The sequence below is a fragment of the Rutidosis leptorrhynchoides genome, chromosome 3 (genome assembly GCF_046630445.1).
Source record: "Rutidosis leptorrhynchoides isolate AG116_Rl617_1_P2 chromosome 3, CSIRO_AGI_Rlap_v1, whole genome shotgun sequence".
Classification (NCBI taxonomy): Eukaryota; Viridiplantae; Streptophyta; class Magnoliopsida; order Asterales; family Asteraceae; genus Rutidosis; species Rutidosis leptorrhynchoides.
Window position 1 is genome coordinate 182,317,040 of NC_092335.1, and position 22,182 is coordinate 182,339,221.

Below are 22,182 nucleotides of genomic sequence, written 5' to 3' on the forward strand. Positions count from 1 at the left end.
ACGCATACCTTCACAGGTTCTGCGTTAACATGGTGGAATACCTATCTAGAGCAAGTGGGACAAGATGATGCTTACACACTACCGTGGTCAGCATTCAAGCACTTAATGAACGAGAAATACCGTCCCAGAACCGAGGTCAATAAGCTCAAGACAGAACTTAGAGGGTTACGAACCCAAGGATTTGATATTACCACGTACGAAAGACGATTCACAGAATTGTACCTATTGTGTCCGGGAGCGTTCGAAGATGAGGAAGAGAAGATCGACGCGTTTGTGAAAGGATTACCGGAAAGAATCCAAGAAGATATAAGTTCACACGAGCCTGCCTCCATACAACAGGCATGTAGAATGGCTCACAAACTAGTGAACCAGATTGAGGAAAGAATTAAAGAACAGACGGCTGAAGAGGCCAATGTGAAGCAAGTCAAAAGAAAGTGGGAGGAAAACGGTGATAAGAATCACCAATACAACAACAACAGCAATTACAATAATAATCGCAACAATTATCCCAACAATCGCAACATCAATCGCAACTACAACAAACAGCCCAACAACAACAACAACAACAACAACAACAACAACAACAACAGCAACTACAACAATCATCCCAACAACAATAACAACCGCAACAACAACAACAATCAGAAGCGGCTATGCCAAAGGTGTGAAAAGTATCACTCGGGGTTCTGCACCAAATTTTGCAACAAGTGTAAAAGAAATGGTCATAGCGCGGCGAAGTGTGAGGTCTACAGACCAGGGGTTAACAGAACGAAAGGAACAAATGGTGTCAGAACGAGTAATGGCGGAGCAAGTAGTGTCGGAGCAAGTTATGCCAATGTAGTTTGTTATAAATGTGGAAAACCGGGCCACATTATTAGAAATTGCCCGAACCAGGAGAACACGAATGGACAAGGCCGCGGAATAGTTTTCAATATTAATGCGGCAGAGGCACAGGAAGACCCGGAGTTTGTTACGGGTACATTTCTTATTGACAATAAATCTGCTTACATTTTATTTGATTCGGGTGCGGATAGAAGCTATATGAGTAGAGATTTTTGTGCTAAATTAAGTTGTCCATTGACGCCATTGGATAGTAAAATTTTACTCGAATTAGCAAACGGTAAATTAATTTCAGCAGATAATATATGCCGGAATCGAGAAATTAAACTGGGTAGCGAAATATTTAAGATTGATTTGATACCAGTAGAGTTAGGGAGTTTTGATGTAATAGTTGGCATGGACTGGCTGAAGAAGGTGAAAGCAGAGATCGTATGTTATAAAAATGCAATTCGCATTGTACGAGAAGAAGGAGAACCCTTAATGGTGTATGGAGAAAAGGGCAACATGAAGCTACATCTTATTAGTAATTTGAAGGCACAAAAACTAATAAGAAAAGGTTGATATGCTGTTCTAGCACACGTCGAGAAAGTACAAACTGAAGAAAAGAGCAGCAATGATGTTCCCGTCGCAAAAGAATTTCCTGATGTATTTTCGAAAGAATTACCAGGACTACCTCTACATCGATCTGTTGAATTTCAAATAGATCTTGTACCAGGAGCTGCACCAATAGCTCGTGCTCCTTATAGACACGCACCCAGCGAGATGAAAGAACTGCAAAGCTAACTGCAAGAACTATTAGAACGTGGTTTCATTCGACCAAGCACATCACCATGGGGAGCTCCTATTTGGTTTGTCAAGAAGAAGGATGGTACATTTAGGTTGTGTATTGACTACAGAGAGTTGAACAAACTTACCATCAAAAACCGTTATCCACTGCCGAGAATTGACGACTTATTTGATCAACTACAAGGCTCGTCGGTTTATTCGAAGATCGATTTACGTTCTGGATATCATCAAATGCGAGTAAAGGAGGATGATATTCCAAAAACTGCTTTTAGGACGCGTTATGGTCATTACGAGTTTATGGTTATGCCGTTTGGATTGACTAACGCACCAGCTGTGTTCATGGACCTTATGAACTGAGTGTGTGGGCCATATCTTGACAAGTTTGTCATTGTTTTCATCGATGACATACTTATTTACTCAAAGAATGATCAAGAGCACGAAGAACATTTGAGAAAAGTGCTAGAAGTATTGAGGAAAGAAAAACTGTACGCTAAGTTTTCAAAGTGTGCATTTTGGTTGGAAGAAGTTCAATTCCTCGGTCACATAGTGAACAAAGAAGGTATCCAGGTGGACCCGGCAAAGATCAAAACCGTTGAAAAGTGGGAAACCCCAAAAACTCCGAAGCATATACGTCAATTTTTAGGATTGGCTGGTTACTACAGAAGATTCATCCAAGATTTCTCTAAAATAGCAAAACCCTTGACTGCATTAACGCATAAAGGGAAGAAATTTGAATGGAAGGATGAACAAGAGAAGGCGTTTCAATTATTGAAGAAAAAGCTAACTACGGCACCTATATTGTCATTGCCTGAAGGGAATGATGATTTTGTGATTTATTGTGACGCATCAACGCAAGGTCTCGGTTATGTATTAATGCAACGGACGAAGGTGATTGCTTATGCGTCTAGACAATTGAAGATTCACGAGCAAAATTATACGAAGCATGATTTGGAATTAGGCGCGGTTGTTTTTGCATTAAAGACTTGGAGGCACTACTTATATGGGGTCAAAAGTATTATATATACCGACCACAAAAGTCTTCAACACATATTTAATCAGAAATAACTGAATATGAGGCAGCGTAGGTGGATTGAATTGTTGAATGATTATGACTTTGAGATTCGTTACCACCCGGGGAAGGCAAATGTGGTAGCCGACACCTTGAGCAGAAAGGACAGAGAACCCATTCGAGTAAAATCTATGAATATAATGATTCACACTAACCTTACTACTCAAATAAAGGAGGTGCAACAAGGAGTTTTAAAAGAGGGAAATTTAAAGGATGAAATACCCAAAGGATCGGAGAAGCATCTTAATATTCGGGAAGACGGAACCCGGTATAGGGCTGAAAGAATTTGGCTACCAAAATTTAGAGATATGAGAGAAATGGTACTTAGAGAAGCTCATAAAACCAGATACTCAATACATCCTGGAACGGGGAAGATGTACAAGGATCTTAAGAAACATTTTTGGTGGCCAGGTATGAAAGACGATATTGCTAAATATGTAGGAGAATGTTTGACGTGTTCTAAGGTCAAAGCTGAACATCAGAAACCATCAGGTCTACTACAACAACCTGAAATCCCGGAATGGAAATGGGAAAACATTACCATGGATTTCATTACTAAGTTGCCAAGGACTGCAAGTGGTTATGATACTATTTGGGTAATAGTTGATCGTCTCACCAAGTCAGCACACTTCCTGCCAATAAGAGAAGATGACAAGATGGAGAAGTTAGCACGACTGTATTTGAAGGAAGTCGTCTACAGACATGGAATACCAATCTCTATTATCTCTGATAGGGATAGCAGATTTGTTTCAAGATTCTGGCAGACATTACAGCAAGCATTGGGAACTCGTCTAGACATGAGTACTTCCTATCATCCACAAACTGATGGGCAGAGCGAAAGGACGATACAAACGCTTGAAGACATGCTACGAGCTTGTGTTATTGATTTCGAAAACAGTTGGGATCGACATCTACCGTTAGCAGAATTTTCCTGCAACAACAGCTACCATTCAAGCATTGAGATGGCGCCGTTTGAAGCACTTTATGGTAGAAAGTGCAGGTCTCTGATTTGTTGGAGTGAAGTGGGGGATAGACAGATTATGGGTTCGGAGATAATACAAGAAACTACCGAGAAAATCATCCAAATTCAACAAAGATTGAAAACCTCCCAGAGTCGACAAAAGAGCTACGCGGACAGTAAAAGAAATGATATAGAGTTTGAAATTGGAGAAATAGTCATGCTTAAGGTTTCACCTTGGAAAGGCGTTGTTCGATTTGGTAAACGGGGGAAACTAAATCCAAGGTACATTGGACCATTCAAGATTATAGATCGTGTCGGACCAGTAGCTTACCAACTAGAGCTACCTCAACAACTCGCGGCTGTACATAACACATTCCACGTCTCAAATTTGAAGAAATGTTTTGCTAAAGAAGATCTCACTATTCCGTTGGACGAAATCCAAATCAATGAAAAACTTCAATTCATTGAAGAACCCATCGAAATAATGGATCGTGAGGTTAAGAGACTTAAACAAAACAAGATACCGATTGTTAAGATTTGATGGAATGCTCGTAGAGGACCCGAGTTCACCTGGGAGCGTGAAGATCAGATGAAGAAGAAATACCCGCATTTATTTCCAGAAGATACGTCAACACCTCCAACTACTTAAAATTTCGAGACGAAATTTATTTAACGGGTAGGTACTGTAGTCACCCGAACTTTTCCATGTTTATATATATATTAAATGAAATTGTTATTTACATGATTAAGTGTTTCCAACATGTTAAGCAATCAAACTTGTTAAGACTTGATTAATTGAAATAGGTTTCATATAGACAATTGACCACCCAAGTTGACCGGTGATTTACGAACGTTAAAACTTGTAAAAACTATATGATGACATATATATGGTTATATATATAGTTAACATGATTTTATTATAAGTATGTATCTTATTAGGTATTTTAACAATGAGTTATATACATAAAAATGAGACTATTAATTTAAGAAACTCGAAAACGATATATATAACGATTATCGTTATAACAACGTCTTACTAGGTACATATGAATCATATTAAGATATTGATACACTTGGTTAATTATGTTAAATGATAAGTAAATATATTATTATGTGTATTAAAAATGAAATACATATGTAAAAATAAGACTACTAACTTAATGATTTCGAAACGAGACATATATGTAACGATTATCGTTGTAACGACATTTAACTGTATATATATTATACTAAGATATTTTATATATCATAATATCATGATAATATAACAATTTAACATCTCATTTGTTATAATAAACAATGGGTTAGCAACATTCAACAAGATCGTTAACCTAAAGGTTTCAAAACAACATTTACATGTAACGACTAACGATGACTTAACGACTCAGTTAAAATGTATATACATGTAGTGTTTTAATATGTTTTCACACACTTTTGAAAGACTTCAAGACACTTATCAAAATACTTCTACTTAACAAAAATGCTTACAATTACATCCTCGTTCAGTTTCATCAACAATTCTACTCGTATGCACCCGTATTCATACTCGTACAATACACAGCTTTTAGATGTATGTACTATTGGTATATACACTCCAATGATCAGCTCTTAGCAGCCCATGTGAGTCACCTAACACATGTGGGAACCATCATTTGGAAACTAGCATAAAATATCTCATAAAATTACAAAAATATGAGTAATCATTCATGACTTATTTACATGAAAACAAAATTACATATCCTTTATATCTAATCCATACACCAACGACCAAAAACACCTACAAACACTTTCATTCTTCAATTTTATTCATCTAATTGATCTCTCTCAAGTTCTATCTTCATGTTCTAAGTGTTCTTCATAAATTCCAAAAGTTCTTGTTTCATAAAATCAAGAATACTTCCAAGATTGCAAGTTTAGTTCCAAGTTTTCTAAATCCATTCCAAGTAATCATCCAAGATCAAGAAACCTTTGTTACTTACAGTAGGTTATCTTTCTAATACAAGGTAATAATCATATTCAAACTTTAATTCAATTTCTATAACTATAACAATCATATTTCGAGTGGAAATCTTACTTGAAATTGTTTTCGTGTCATGATTCTGCTTCAAGAACTTTCAAGCCATCCAAGGATCCTTTGAAGCTAGATCTATTTTTCTCATTTCCAGTAGGTTTATCCAAGGAACTTGAGGTAGTAATCATGTTCATAACATCATTCGATTCATACATATAAAGCTATCTTATTCGAAGGTTTAAACTTATAATCACTAGAACATAGTTTAGTTAATTCTAAACTTGTTCGCAAATAAAAGTTAATCCTTCTAACTTGACTTTTAAAATCAACTAAACACATGTTCTATATCTATATGATATGCTAACTTAATGATTTAAAACCTGGAAACACGAAAAACACCGTAAAACCGGATTTACGCCGTCGTAGTAACACCGCGGGCTGTTTTGGGTTAGTTAATTAAAAACTATGATAAACTTTGATTTAAAAGTTGTTATTCTGGGAAAATGATTTTTATTATTAACATGAAACTATATCCAAAAATTATGGTTAAACTCAAAGTGGAAGTATGTTTTCTAAAATGGTCATCTAGACGTCGTTCTTTCGACTGAAATGACTACCTTTACAAAAATGACTTGTAACTTATGTTTCCTACTATAAACCTATACTTTTTCTGTTTAGATTCATAAAATAGAGTTCAATATGAAACCATAGCAATTTGATTCACTCAAAACGGATTTAAAATGAAGAAGTTATGGGTAAAACTAGATTGGATAATTTTTCTCATTTTAGCTACGTGAAAATTGGTAACAAATCTATTCCAACCATAACTTAATCAACTTGTATTGTATATTATGTAATCTTGAGATACCATAGACACGTATACAATGTTTCGACCTATCATGTCGACACATCTATATATATTTCGGAACAACCATAGACACTCTATATGTGAATGTTGGAGTTAGCTATACAGGGTTGAGGTTGATAACAAAATATATATAGTTTGAGTTGTGATCAATACTGAGATACGTATACACTGGGTCGTGGATTGATTCAAGATAATATTTATCGATTTATTTCTGTACATCTAACTGTGGACAACTAGTTGTAGGTTACTAACGAGGACAGCTGACTTAATAAACTTAAAACATCAAAATATATTAAAAGTGTTGTAAATATATTTTGAACATATTTTGATATATATGTATATATTGTTATAGGTTCGTGAATCAACCAGTGGCCAAGTCTTACTTCCTGACGAAGTAAAAATCTGTGAAAGTGAGTTATAGTCCCACTTTTAAAATCTAATATTTTTGGGATGAGAATACATGCAGGTTTTATAAATGATTTACAAAATAGACACAAGTACGTGAAACTACATTCTATGGTTGAATTATCGAAATTGAATATGCCCCTTTTTATTAAGTTTGGTAATCTAAGAATTAGGGAACAGACACCCTAATTGACGCGAATCCTAAAGATAGATCTATTGGGCCTAATAAACCCCATCCAAAGTACCGGATGCTTTAGTACTTCGAAATTTATATCATATCCGAAGGGTGTCCCGGAATGATGGGGATATTCTTATATATGCATCTTGTTAATGTCGGTTACCAGGTGTTCATCATATGAATGATTTTTATCTCTATGTATGGGATGTGTATTGAAATATGAAATCTTGTGGTCTATTGTTACGATTTGATATATATAGGTTAAACCTATAACTCACCAACATTTTTGTTGACGTTTAAAGCATGTTTATTCTCAGGTGAATACTAAGAGCTTCCGCTGTTGCATACTAAAATAAGGACAAGATTTGGAGTCCATGTTTGTATGATATTGTGTAAAAACCGCATTCAAGAAACTGATTTCGATGTAACATATTTGTATTGTAAACCATTAGGTAATGGTCGTGTGTAAACAGGATATTTTAGATTATCTTTATTTGATAATCTACGTAAAGCTTTTTAAACCTTTATTTATGAAATAAAGGTTATGGTTTGTTTTAAAAATGAATGCAGTCTTTGAAAAACGTCTCATATAGAGGTCAAAACCTCGCAACGAAATCAATTAATATGGAACGTTTTTAATCAATAAGAACGGGACATTTCAACTACTACCTGTATTAGTAATAATGATAATACTAATAACTAATGTTTGTAGTACATTATAATAATACTAATAATTTTAACTTTAATACTTAATGATAATAACAATAATAATAATCATGATATTCATAACAATTAATATTAATAATAATAACATTAGTAATCTATACCTATATAAAGAATGACTCCCATTGTCAATTAATTAGTGTCATTTATTATTTTAATAATCTATTTTATGTGAGGTGAAGGGTACATCAATTGAAAGTTGAAAAGATTTCTAATCCTAATTTGCTGTTTTGTTAATTAAAGGGGGGGAAAAAAAATTATACAAATTGTAACTCAAAATACATACACTGTTACCTTGACACCGGGATTTAAACTTTACAGTTTCCCAAAATTGAATGCAACCGCCTAAAACTCTAATACAACCGTCGGCCTTCCATGTTTCTCCAATCCGGTCGATGAACCCTAAAATCGAAATCATAATTTCATCCCCAATTGTTTTAGCCTTCTTATTTCTCATGTGTTTCTGCAACCCGCCCATTTCGATTGGTCCGAGAACCCCCTTACCTCCACTTCACTGTAACCGTTCAATTTCAATTAAAGGTAACGTTGAAGAGATGGTGCATTCAATTAAACATGCAATTGAAGCGACGGTTGACATTCCCTGTATGGCAGTTTCTTATTGGTGTATAAATTCCAATTACCTTCTTCATTGGTATGGTTATCAACCAACAAGTCAATTAACCAACAAGTCAATTTTTATTGCAATGGCTGAGGGTATGTCGTCCACCACATCTGATGTTAACAGAAAACCATATGTGCTGCTCAGTGAACTTGAATTAGGCAAACCATCACAGGTTAAGGTCATGATCTGTAGGAGTTGGGACACACATACGGTCCATGGCAAGTATTTAAGCACCGAATTTATTGCTTCAGACGAGCAGGTATAGAAACTTCATTTGTAAAGCATTTCTGTTTTTTGTATGTGTTCCAATATGCTAATATTCGCCAGATTAGTTGTGTGCATGTAACATTATAGAATACCTTTGTTAATTAGGCAGTCGCTTCTTTTGTAATTGGTTTATTATCCTGCTCAACTTTAACACCTTTATCGCGTTCGTTTCATTGTGGGTTACTTTTGTTTCATGAGGGTAATGTAGAATGGTGTAATGAGAGATTACCTTTGTTAATTATGCATTGCCTTATTTTGCTATGGTTTTAGTAGGCTGTTCATTTATAAGCCCTTTATGATGTGCGTGTGATTAGGGCCAAGTTTTGTTTCATGGGGTTCATGTATAACAGTTCAACCTTAATTTCATGCTTCTAATGTATAACACTTTTGGTCTCTAAATACTCATTCATAACAGTTTGCGTTATTACCAATGGGAGCCAATGTTTACATTCATTGATTTTATAATTCTTTTCCCTTACATAATACCTTTGTAACTTAATCACTAACTTTTTTTGTAACTCCCTTATGATGGTCTCCATGTGTAACAGCTATATTACCTACATGTTCACTAAGATGATGCCTTGGTGTCCTAACAATTCAATTTTTTTGGGTGGTTTTACAATGCATGATACGGTTTCCTCTGAAGCTTTCAATTATTTTGCCTTGATTCTATTTTTGTACCACACCTATACCATTTTTCAGTATTTGTGCCATTCTGGGCAATTTATGTTTAATGATGCTCATGTATAACAGTTTACAATTCTACATGTTAACCTGACTGATACCTTTGTTCCTTTTCCAATCATGTATGCTTGCAATGTTTTACCCTGGTAACCACTAACAACTTTCTCCCTTTAATGTAATTTAGGGAAACGTCATCCAGTTGACCGCCCGGAGCAATGTCGCACACCATTTCATTGCCAGGCTGAAGGATGGCTGCATATTCTTACTCAATGACTTCGATGTCATAGCGAACAGGCCCGATTACCGCATCATGAGGGATAACCATCTCATGATTGAACTTAACGGCTCCACTTTCATGCGAAAACAGAATGCTGCTAACATCACTGGGTTTATCCGACACCCATTTAGCTGCATCGAATTTGAGAATTTGGAAGCCACGCTTGGCAAATTCTTAGTCGGTATAAATTACTATAACCTATCAACTTATGTAATTCCATCATACCCTTGCATTGTCAAACATGATACATGTCTTACCTCTTTGAATAGATGTTGTGGGATATGTTGCTAATGTTGGGGACCCCGAACCAACGAAAAAGGGCTCAACCGCCCTCGAGTTTGATCTGGTCAACGAAAGGTACCCAAAACACCAAAACTTTATTACTCAATTTGGGAAGTTATGTTTCATACCCGGTGGTAACAAGTTTCCATTGGCCATTTGTTTGCTTACAGGGGAAAGGCGATGCGCGCAACATTGTGGGGAGGCTTGGGATCCGCATTCCGTGAAAGGCATGCCGCAAACCCTGGCGTGTATTTCATTATTTTAAGCTCTGTGACCGTCAGAAATGGCTTCAATAGTACGTTACAGTGTCACACGTTAAGCGGCTACCAGAATTCCCCGCCGTGTAACTAACCTTTTTCCAACATATGTTGCAGATACGCTCAATCTGTCAAGCACGTCCTCGACCCTTATTATCGACGACGCTGAGATCCCTGTGCTTAAAAACTTCAAGGAAAAAATGAGGTAACTCTCCGATTATTAATACCATCGTCTATGGACATATTGGATATTGCTATTTGTATGAACATACTTACTCCCCTTTGTTGCAGTGCAATCGAAGGCCCTGTGATTGTCAACCCATCTTCTCCCGGATGGCAACTCCCACCTCCCCAAAAGGGAACTCTTCGCGACCTGTTGGATATGGTACGCAGAGGGAAAAAGAATATTGTAAGTGAAACCTCCTAACCATTTTCTTTCTTTGCTACCAACTAAGACAGCCCCGTAAGTTGACTCCGCGTATTTTGTCTCATTATTTAGACCGCCGACGTATTTAAGTGTCAAGTGGAGATTGTCAACATCCGGCTGAAAAAACTATGGTACTACAACACGTGCAGCGTATGTAACGCACGGAAGGGCCTGTCAAGGAGGTCTGGTCATCACTGGTGCGATTCATGTCAGGACATTGTCCCGGAACCCATTACAAGGTATTGAGTACTCGCCATTTAGGCTTCTAAATTTACCAAAACAGTGTACCCTTTGTAGGCTAAAATACATGAAACTTAACTTTCTCTTACTCTCCGTTTTCACAGGTTTCGTATTATATGTGATGTCCGAGATGAAACGGCAGCCACTGTCATGGTACTCTTTGATGAACCCACGGAGGAGGTCACTCAAACTACCGCTAAAATTCTCCTCAATGAGATTGATGAGGTAAGGTACCCGCTTTAAGCTCATTTTCCTCGGCACCTCAATCTCAATTAACGGTTAGCTATTTTTTCCCAGGAAACGTGTAACACTGTGCTCCCAAACGCAATTGCTAATCTCCTGAACACCACAAGAGTAGTCCTGCTAAAGACCACGTCCTACTATGAGCACGATACATTTGAGAGCTTCAATTGTGTAAAGGTTTATGAACCAGAAACTGCTCACGAGAACCCGCCACTTGCAGCTGCCATACAACCAAACGTTTCAACAGTTTCCTCCCCATCAACCACCGGGCTCGCCGCATCATCATCGACACCCAAAGGACAGAAGAGGACCATCGAAGTTCCAACACCTGCAAAAGATTTGGAACGTGGCAGTCGCCGAAAGTAAACTTTGAACTTTGTGCTATGCGTGTCTTCCCATACACGACAAACACACGTGGGGATACAGGCACATACATGTATCCATATATATATATATAAATATGCATATACAAACACATGTATACATATATATATGTGCCTGTATATATGTATGTGTATGTATATATGTATATATTCATATATGTATGTGTCTGTATATATGAATTAATATGTTTCGCCTATTATGCACCTGTGCAAATTCTGACACCCTCCATTTTCACTGTTACTTAGGTTTGTTGTGACCTCTGACTCAGAATATGAAGACGGTGTTGCCCCCGAGAAGAAGGATGTGAATGACAGTGTCTCTCCCCAGTAATAGGTTTTCCTTTTTCATAAATAAATAGCTGACTCTGTTGAGTTCTTGCTTATGTCGTGTTTGTTTCCTGAGACATGGTTGGTGTTAGTTATGTTTTCCAACTGTTTATGCTACAACTTATAATATCATAATAATGCGTGGTTTTGCGCTTTTCGATTTCATTTCCATGTGTATCGTTTGGTCATATTTTTAATGAGGCTTTTACTTCCTCCTGGTCAACAATCATATGCATAGCTCACCATTATTCAGTTTATTAGCCACTGTCAAACTACATTTTTGTGTTTATCCACAATGTTAGTCTTCGAATAATCATGTCATCGGTTGCTAGGTATTCAAATGCTACCAAAATTTACATATGCAATATATTTCACTTTGATCTGTGTTTCGACCACATCTCTATTTTAAAGAGGTTTTTCAACTATATTGATGCCTGCAAAGACCGATGCCCTTTGTTATGAGCTGCAGGTTCGTTACCTGATTATAGAACCGGCAGCATCCTTAAGTAACGCATGCATAAATGAAATGAAATGTGTCACAGCCAGTAAAACATGATTGCTGTCTGCGTCTATGGAGTTACTCTTCGCACTTACAATGTTTATATGATACCCCCATTAAGATTCATTGTTTTATACAGCCATACAATGTACTCCACTATTGTATACTTAGAGTAACTGCTCCATAAACAAACCAGGTATACTAACACATGTGAAGCCATACATGCTTTCGAATTAGGCGAAAATAGGTAAACACACATACCTAGCGTCCTCTGAGTAAATATGAATATGTTTGTGCATTTTTAATACGTTTAATCTCCAGATTAATTTGTACCTAATAAATTACTAACCCCTACTATATACTTCCAGCTACTTTCGGTAGGTCATGGCAGGCCAACACGCCTCATTGACTCGGACGCCCGCACTTGGGTGGTGAAAAAATACATTCTGGTGAACCTGCATAGTTTGAGGGTGTACTTTGGGAGCGAACTGTTACTGCGAACACCAACTTAACTGCACACAGGCCAATTTCCCCCGAGGTACGTTCGCAGGCTCTCATGCCCTGCATTTATTTAGTCTGAACAAAACGGCATATATATATATATATATATATATATATATATATATATATATATATATATATATATATATATATATATATGTATGATTGTATATATGTATGTATGTATAGATGTATATATGTATGTATATATGTATGTGTATGTATATATATATATGTATATATATATATATATATATATCTATATATATATGTATATATAACCATATATCTATACCTATACACAATTTGCCCACCCTCCTTTAACAAATGCTACTACTATTATGCTCATTAATGACAACATCCCTTCATCTTCTTCTTTTGTAACTACTATGAAACCTTCTACAACACTTATGACCCATCACTTTACTATCACATCCTCAGGAAACACGAACAACTTCTCACACTCCCTAAATTCCTACCACTACTGACTTAATCTTTTCAATAGGTCAAGTTTACACAGCCTGCATCTGATTGATCATTCATCTGCTATGTCTTCACCTGACATTCCATCCACATCCACTAACAATTTCAAGGGTATGTCATTTGTGGTTTCTACCTTTATATACTTTCATACTTTATGATTTTTTACATGCAAAATATGTCAACACCAGCTACTATCAAATATTCATGTCTTGCAGAGTTATTAAATGGCCCTGTATCATTTTTCTCATACACTGTACACACATCGGATGGGAAAACACAGACATATTGTGGGTTGAAAATAAATGAAACAGCCTCCCTGCAATCAGGTAGTCTCTTAAATGTCCAATAATCTGAGATCCACGCCAGTCTAGAATTGTTTCTGATTTCTATACAGCAGCCTCACGAACAACTTTTTTCAGAAACCCAGACTATTGGCATTCATAGGCAGCCCGGGTCAACTTCCGCACCAGGTATCTTACACGTTACATCTTCTTCGCCTTCTGTTATTATGAAAGCTGACTCCTTAGGGTTCTTTTCCTGTTTCAGCTGCAACATATACACAGAAACAACGCCGTGGTAAATCCACGTTCAAAGAAGCATTCAATTCGTCGGGTAATTTATCTGCAAACTAATTGCATATTAGTTTGACCCTTTAATTACGATACCTATTTAAATTTCTTGGTAACAGGTGTTTGTTGACGTGTTTACACACCGCCACTCAAGACTAGACAACCTGGCAGGCCAACTAACCTTATCTTATGTTAATTCGTGTAGGATCAAGTGTATCTTATCATAGTCAAGGGCCTCCAACACACAAATGCCGCAACTGCAACGCTACGATGTGGTATGAAGAACGAAACAACAAACCCAAAAACACTACCAACCCATCGTTCTCAATGTGCTGCCAAAATGGTAAAGTATTACTCCCAAAATTGAAGGAGCCTCCTATACTTTTGAAAACATTACTCGACTACAATGAACCTCAGGGTGCCAAATTCAGAGAACAAATACGAGTTTATAATAGTATGTTTTCTTTCACGTCTTTTGGTGCGACGATAGACCACTCTATCAACCGAGGGCGCGGCCCATACACTTTTAGAATTAGTGGCCAAACATACCATCAAATTGGTTCACTACTCCCGGAAGAGGGTGGGCGACCAAGATACGCACAACTATACTTTTACGACACAGAGAATGAGGCTAGAAATCGAATGTCGGCCTTTATGGCTACCGACTCAAAAACCTCGATAGACGAAACACTAACCAGGCATCTGATTGCCATGCTTGATGAATCAAGTGCTGTTGCAAAAGCCTTCCGCATGGCTCGGGATTGGTCAGCTCACAATATGATGTCAGACTGCGCCCTCCGTTTGATTGCAAAGGTCACCACCTCTCGACAATACAATACTCCCCACGTTGTTGAGGTGGCTGCATTGATTACCAGTGACTTTGGCCACTGTAATTCCACACGTGATATTATAGTTAACAAAAAAAACTCCACACCACATAGAATATCCGAACTGCATCAGTTATATATGGCGCTTCAATACCCGTTGTTATTTCCATACGGGGAAACTGGTTATCATGAGGAAATACCGTATCATAGTAACAGTGGCCGACGACAGACCACACGAGGCCACATTACCATGCGGGAGTATTATTGCTATAGAATTCAGCAACGCGAAAACGAAGCGACGACCATACTTAGAGGTGGCCGATTATTCCAACAATACTTGGTCGACGCTTATACGACGGTAGAAGAACAGCGTCTAAAGTGGCTCAGACACCATCAAAACGAGCTCCGCACTGACCTATACAATAATGTGTGTGACGCGGTAACAAGAGGCGATACGTCAGCTACTTCAATCGGAAAACGAATAATCCTCCCGTCTTCACATACAGGGAGCCCACGGTACATGGTACAAAACTACCAAGATGCAATGGCTTTATGTAGGGAGTATGATAATCCGGATTTGTTTATCACTTTCACCACGAACCCTCGATGGCCGGAAATCGAGAGCATGCTGTGCTATGTTAACGGCCAAAAGGCACCTGACCGGCCGGATATCGTTGCTCGCTTATTTAAACAGAAACTAGATGGACATTATGAAGGCAGAAATCTTTGGTACATGTCAAGCAGGTACTTTCAAGCCCACATTTTTTCCTTTCTTACAATTTTATTATCAAACACTCACATCTGAGAAACACATATTGAACACAAAGTCTCAAGCCACAAAACCAACAAGTGTAGTCCTAGATATACTTTGGTTTTCGCGTTCTGTGTCACCAGCAACATTAGCGTGTATTATAGTTACTGACCCTATTATCAATGTTTAAATAAACTTCTATTCATGCAGGTCTCTACATTATCGAGTTCCAAAAACGCGGGTTACCCCACGTACACATGCTAATCTGGTTGATCCCCCGTGACAAGTGCAAGACACCGTCTGAGATTGACGACCTAATATCAGCTGAGATCCCCTGTGAAACACTCGATCCAGATGGGTTTAAAGTTGTCACCGAATACATGCTACACGGGCCTTGCGGTGGGAAACACATGGACGCTCCTTGCATTATCGATAGGCAGTGTACTAAACATTTCCCTAAACCGTATTACACCGAAACAACAATTGACAAAGACGGATACGCTAACTACAGGCGCCGCAACAATGGCTTTAAGTTCATTAAGAACAACACCCCACTTGATAATGGTTTCGTGGTTCCCTACAACAGGTACCTACTCCTAAAATACAACGCCCATATAAATGTGGAGTGGTGTAATCGATCTCGGGCAATAAAATATTTATTCAAGTATCTAAACAAGGGCCCCGACCAAGCCACAATAGTCATTCAAGAAAATGTTATTCCAGGTGGTGAATTCTGTGGCGAAAAAGTGATTGACGTTGACGAGATAAAAAATTATTTAGATTGTCGTTATTTATCTCCCTGCGAAGCGGTCTGGAGATTGTTCTCCTTTGACATCCATTATTCCAAACCATCCGTGATTAAATTGTCATACCATCTTCCAAATCAACAATCGGTGACGCTTCATGATTCACAGAAACTACCTGCTCTGTTACAAAGACAAAGTATTAAAGAAACCATGTTCACACAATGGTTTGAGCTGAACAAAGAGGATCCAGTTGCCCAATCACTTACTTACGCAAAAATCCCTATACATTATGTATGGAATCAAGATGCGAAAATGTGGACGCCCAGGAAACTAAGGAGCTGTATTGGTCGTATTGTGTATGCACACCCTGCGTCAGGAGAACGTTACTATCTACGTATGTTACTAAATATAGTGAAAGGCCCCCGGTCTTTTGAAGAACTCCGCATGGTCAACGGAATATTACACCCAACGTTTAAAGATGCATGCTTCGCATACGGTTTGATAAATGATGACAGAGAATGGACACACGCCATCTCAGAAGCAAAAAGTTGGGCATCAGGTGCACAATTACGGGAATTATTTGTCACAATGTTACTATTTTGCCACGTAAATAAACCACTACAATTATGGGAGTTACATTGGGAAGCTTTGTCCGACGACATCATCCGTAAAAAACGAAAATTATTTAACTTCCCGGACCTAATCCTAACTGAAGCACAGATAAAGAATTACTGTTTAGTGGAAATACAGGGGATACTAAATAGAAATGGAAAGTCCCTAGGTGATTTTCCCGATCTCCCACAACCCGATCCATCGATGCTGACGTTACACTCAAGGCTTTTCAATTCCCTCAACCCAGAACAACTATCAATATATCAAAAGGTCATCGACGCTGTCACTGAAAAAAAAGGAGGTTTCTTTTTCTTATACGGGCCCGGAGGCACCGGGAAGACATTCGTATACAACACTATTCTGGCCAAATTAAGATCAGAACGGATGATTGTGCTTGTAGTTGCATCATCAGGTTTGCTTGACTCCCTTTATTTTTTAGTCAGTATATCTTTGCATACAAATTTCACCCATAGTGTTACTTAGATTTCGTAGACACATAACAGAACTACTGGTGTGAAAACCACAGGTATAGCATCTCTCCTTTTACCCAGAGGGCGGACAGCCCATAGCCGATTCGTGATTCCTCTTGAGCTAATGGAGAATAGTACGTGCGGGATCAAACAAAACACGCATTTGGCGGCACTCATGCAAGAAGTGAGATTAATTATCTGGGACGAAGCCCCGATGACACAGAGGTTTGCTTTTGAGGCATTAGACAAAACTTTAAAAGACATTTTAGGTGCTAAAGATGACGATAACAGATTAAAACTTTTTGGTGGTATGCCTATGTTATTAGGCGGTGACTTCAGAAAGGGAAAAAGACAAGAGGTTGTTCATGCGTGTATCAACAGGTCAGACCTCTGGCAACATTGTCAATTGCACACACTTTCGCGTGTTATGAGGGTAAACGAATACAACGCCGAAGGACAACTTGATACCCGGAAACAAGAATTCAACGAGTGGGTCCTCAAAATAGGAGAAGGTAAAGTACCCGCACAATGCAAGGATGGGGAAGATGAACCAACATGGGTACGGATTCCTCCCAAGTTCATTATTAAGTCCAAAAAAACAGAGATTGAGTCAATTGTGGATGCCATTTTCCCAGATTTCACGTTACACCAGGATGATGAAGAGTACTTGCGTGAACGCGCTATTTTAACACCCCGTAACGACGACGCAAACGCAATCAACAAACACATGTTCAAGAAACTAAATGGTGTAAGCATGACATTCAAAAGCTCCGATGAAATCTGCAAGGGTTCCACAGATAACATTGAACAACACTATGCATATCCAGTTGAGTTCTTGAACAAGCTCAATTTTCCCGGTGTCCCTCCGCATAAACTGAAATTAAAAATAGTACAGCCAGTTATGCTGCTACAAAATCTGGGGCCGAGCGGTGGGATGTGTAACGGAACGCGCCTTATTATAACTGACTTCCAACAGTTTGTGCTTCAGGCTAGAATAATCACCGGGTCGCATATTGGGAAAACAGTAATAATTCCTAGAATTGTACTGACATCCACAGAAACCAAATGGCCTTTTGTGATGCAACGAATCCAATTCCCGGTCAGGCCATGTTATGCAATGACAACAAACAAGAGTCAAGGCCAATCGTTGAAATTGGTAGGCCTATACCTCCCTAAGCCCGTCTTCAGCCACGGTCAACTATATGTCGCGCTTTCTAGGGTTACCGACCCCGATGGTCTTAAAATAGTGATGATAGATGACAGTGATCAGAATCTGCAGTCCCACACCCGAAACATTGTCTACAAAGAAACCTTCTTCAATTTAAATCACAATTTATAAAGGTACTGCGTCTTCCTTCTTACTTTCCACATGCTCATTACATTAACCTACTTTATTTTATTCTGCATTAATGATAAGCTTCGTTTTTCCGTCCGTAGTACACCTTCTACGTACCACTAAATCCTAATATTATATACATATATCACATTAACAATCTTCGTTACATGTAGGTGAAATCTAAAGTCCCATACTAATAGTAAAGCATTTATAGTAACTTTTATGTTGTCCCTTAAATTCACCTTGCAGGGAACCGTCCCAACAACCATCTCATATGTAGCTAAATTGATTGTAAAATCGTTTACTCCTCTTCCATGAGGTATGTTATGACTACTACCTAAATACTACATACATCACTTTGCTACCGTTGTAAACACCCACACAAAAAAAGGCAGTCACTGGAATACTTTCGCCAACAGCTACCTGTATTAGAGCAGTCCCCAATAACCTACGCCCCATGAATGCTTTGTTGCCTGTTATACGATTGTACTTCTCCGATATTTCTACAAATGGCTACTCAGCAAATTTGCCAACACATAGTAATTTTTATTTTTGGTTGGAAAGTTTGCCTACAGGTCTTATCCACTAACAATACAGGTTTGTTTCGTGTAAACAGGAACGGTAGCGCCCCACCCTCCTTCATCAGACTGCCATTGAGAACATCACTGATTTGGTGAAGTTACAACTCGACAGCCCAGGTTCACTACTTACATCACACGCATTGCGCCGGAATAACTTACATGTTTATGATTACTCCTTTGTATGCCAACATACAGTTAGGCGTTTGTAGTTGTCCTGGAATTTCATGTTTATGTTCAAATTGTAACTTAATCAGCGTACAAGTTTTGGTTTAGCTGGAACTTTATATTACTGGGCAAGTTTTGGTCTATGCACTACATCTGCCCATAGTAGAGAATGTATCAACTTAACCAGGTTTCCCATCTATTATTCAACCTGCTTTAGTGGCTATGACAATTGATATTGGATTTGTGTCACGTTCATTCATTAACTGTTGCAATTAGTTTCAGATTTTTCCTCAAACACACGTCCGATACAACAAAAAGTACCCTCTTCGTGCAACGCACGGGCAATGGACCTAGTACATATAATTCTTGAGACTATGATGTTAATAATAATTACTTTATTTCTAATAATAACAATCATAATAATAATAATAATCATAATAATAACAACAATAACAATAATAATAATAATAATAATAATAATAATAATAATAATAATAATAATAAAATGATAATAATAATAACAATAAAAAGCTACCTTTAAATGTTTCCTCAAAAAAAAAAGACCACACCCGGGCTCGAACCCGTGACCTCCCGCTCACTCACAAATGCCCTTAACCACTCCTCCGATCTTTCCTTTTCTGATTTAATCCCAGCCTGAAACAACCCAACCCATATTTCCATACAATATATTTTTTTTTTCACATTTACGCGCCAATAAAATATGTAAACCATTCCACAAGTTTTATTTAAAACGTACCACAATTTAAATGTTTACAACGCACGAAGGCCATTAATTAAGTTTAATACAAGTTCGCCCCACTACAAATGATAGTTTAAAATCCAAACGACACTTCGAGCATGGTTTGGGACTAAACTATCCAAAACATTAGGCCAACTTCCAAAGCTAACAAATCCAAAAGCGTCCCCTAACAATAAGGCGGGATCTCTAATCCAAACGAATGCCCTTACCCTTGTCCACGCCAGAACCTATAAAATGGTAAACAACGAGAGGGTAAGCAATGCTTAGTGAATGCAATAATTATACATAAGTATGTATAACCCATCTATTTGCAATCACAAATACTAAATACCTCGTACGAACATGTAACTCACAAAGCAAGTCAATCATACCCGAAATACCAACAAGTCGTACATTGACACAAAATCTCATTAGCATATACTCAACACAATATATATATATATATATATATATATATATATATATATATATATATATATATATATATATATATATATATATAATGCTAAACGATCACAAAACAATATGGTTAACCATAACGCGATGGTGCTACCGGCACGTGGTTCACACCATACGCATTTGAGTCTCACTCTTTTATTGTGCTACCGGCACATGGTCCACACTTTGACGCTACCGGCACGTGGTTCACGCCTCATTTTATAGTGCTACCGGCACGTGGTTCACACTCGATGCTACCGGTACGTGGTTCACATCCTATATCCGTTACATACATGTTATGGCACTACCGGCACATGGTTCATGCCATGACATTCACAAATAAACACGCCATATACATGAACGTATAATTATTCCACTCACCTTATCGTCTTTGGTGAACTAGAGAATCAAGCTCGCAACCTTCAATGCAAAGTACCTATTACATTAAGTACACTTTCAATACACAAACTAGTTGGACTAGTCACCAACATTTAACACTTGAGCATTTAATGACCCAATTGCATTAAATGACTCATTTACACCAAAACCGCTCATTAATGGCCAAGACCCATTATAATTCCCCAAAAGCTAGTGATTATAGTCCAATATCAACAACTAACACCATCTAGGGTATTTTCATACCCATCTTGCCCAAACTAGGTCAACATTACCTATTTGACCCATTTTGACACTTAAACTTACAAATTTAGTCAAACTTAATCCATTTACAAATCTTTCGACATTTAACATGTGTATTAGTGCCTAACAACACATTTAACACTTACAAATCTCAAACTACAAGACCAAGGCCTAGGTTATAGCTATTAGGGTTTTCCTTTCATCAATATAACCCAAATTCACCCATTTAACCCCCAAATGGTCATACAAGCCTCAAGTACACAAAACCCTAGCCATAAACCAATTAAAACCCAAAACATAGAGTTAAGACTTACCAATACAATCACAACATAGCTAGAGACGTAGGGAATAACTTTAAAACTCGGACTTGGGTGGGATTTGGTCTTCTTCTTCTTCAAGTGAGCTCTCTCTCACCAAACCCTAACTCTCTCTCTAGGATTTAATTGGTGAAGGTGAAGATGTGATAAATGAGGATTGGGTAAGGTTGAATCAGCTTTAAACTCCCCAAAACCGGCCACAAGTGAAAGGACTATTATACCCCCAAAAGATGCCATTTAAAATGGCTAAAAAGTCATTTCAGCGACATTTGTCGCGTTTCGCGACACCAGGACGTGATAAACAGCACTCAAACGTGACAAAGTGGTTAGAAATCACCATCAGAACTTGTCTTGTTTCAAGCATGTTTGTCACGGAACGTGACACACCAGAACGCGACAAACTGCACTCAAACTCGACAGATTACCTGATGTACTCCAATTTCACTTTTAAAACATCCCAAAGTCAAACGTGGTCAAAGCATTACATCCAAACTATTAAATAATCATTATTGGACTTCAAATGATGCCCCGAGCGTCATGTTTAGATAAACGGGGTGTTATAACTCTCCCCCACTTGAATCGGAGCGCGTCCTCGCGATCCAAGCCGCATGACAAGCCGGAAGATACACCAATACAAA

The 22,182-nt window shown here is 37.9% G+C and overlaps 1 protein-coding gene across 1 annotated transcript; it reads left to right on the plus strand.

Annotated features, from left to right (window-relative positions):
- The first annotated feature begins 8,545 nt into the window (after positions 1-8,545).
- LOC139900670 (uncharacterized) lies at positions 8,546-18,647 on the plus strand. Its single transcript, XM_071883432.1, has 15 exons — positions 8,546-8,722; positions 9,599-9,872; positions 9,961-10,048; positions 10,144-10,268; positions 10,348-10,435; positions 10,522-10,639; positions 10,730-10,896; positions 11,002-11,122; positions 11,195-11,502; positions 11,770-11,850; positions 13,356-13,444; positions 13,549-13,659; positions 14,108-15,445; positions 15,691-17,250; positions 17,365-18,647. Exons 1-15 carry the CDS (start codon positions 8,546-8,548, stop codon positions 18,645-18,647), a joined length of 5,928 nt encoding a protein of 1,975 aa, XP_071739533.1.
- Positions 18,648-22,182: the final 3,535 nt, after the last annotated feature.

Bases quoted from the DNA above. Each gene is read 5' to 3' on its own strand.
- LOC139900670 (XM_071883432.1), top strand. From the start codon at position 8,546: ATGGCTGAGGGTATGTCGTCCACCACATCTGATGTTAACAGAAAACCA. The intron at 10,049-10,143 runs GTACCCAAAACA...GTTTGCTTACAG, and splicing joins TTTGATCTGGTCAACGAAAG to GGGAAAGGCGATGCGCGCAA. The intron at 17,251-17,364 runs GTTTGCTTGACT...TGAAAACCACAG, and splicing joins GCTTGTAGTTGCATCATCAG to GTATAGCATCTCTCCTTTTA.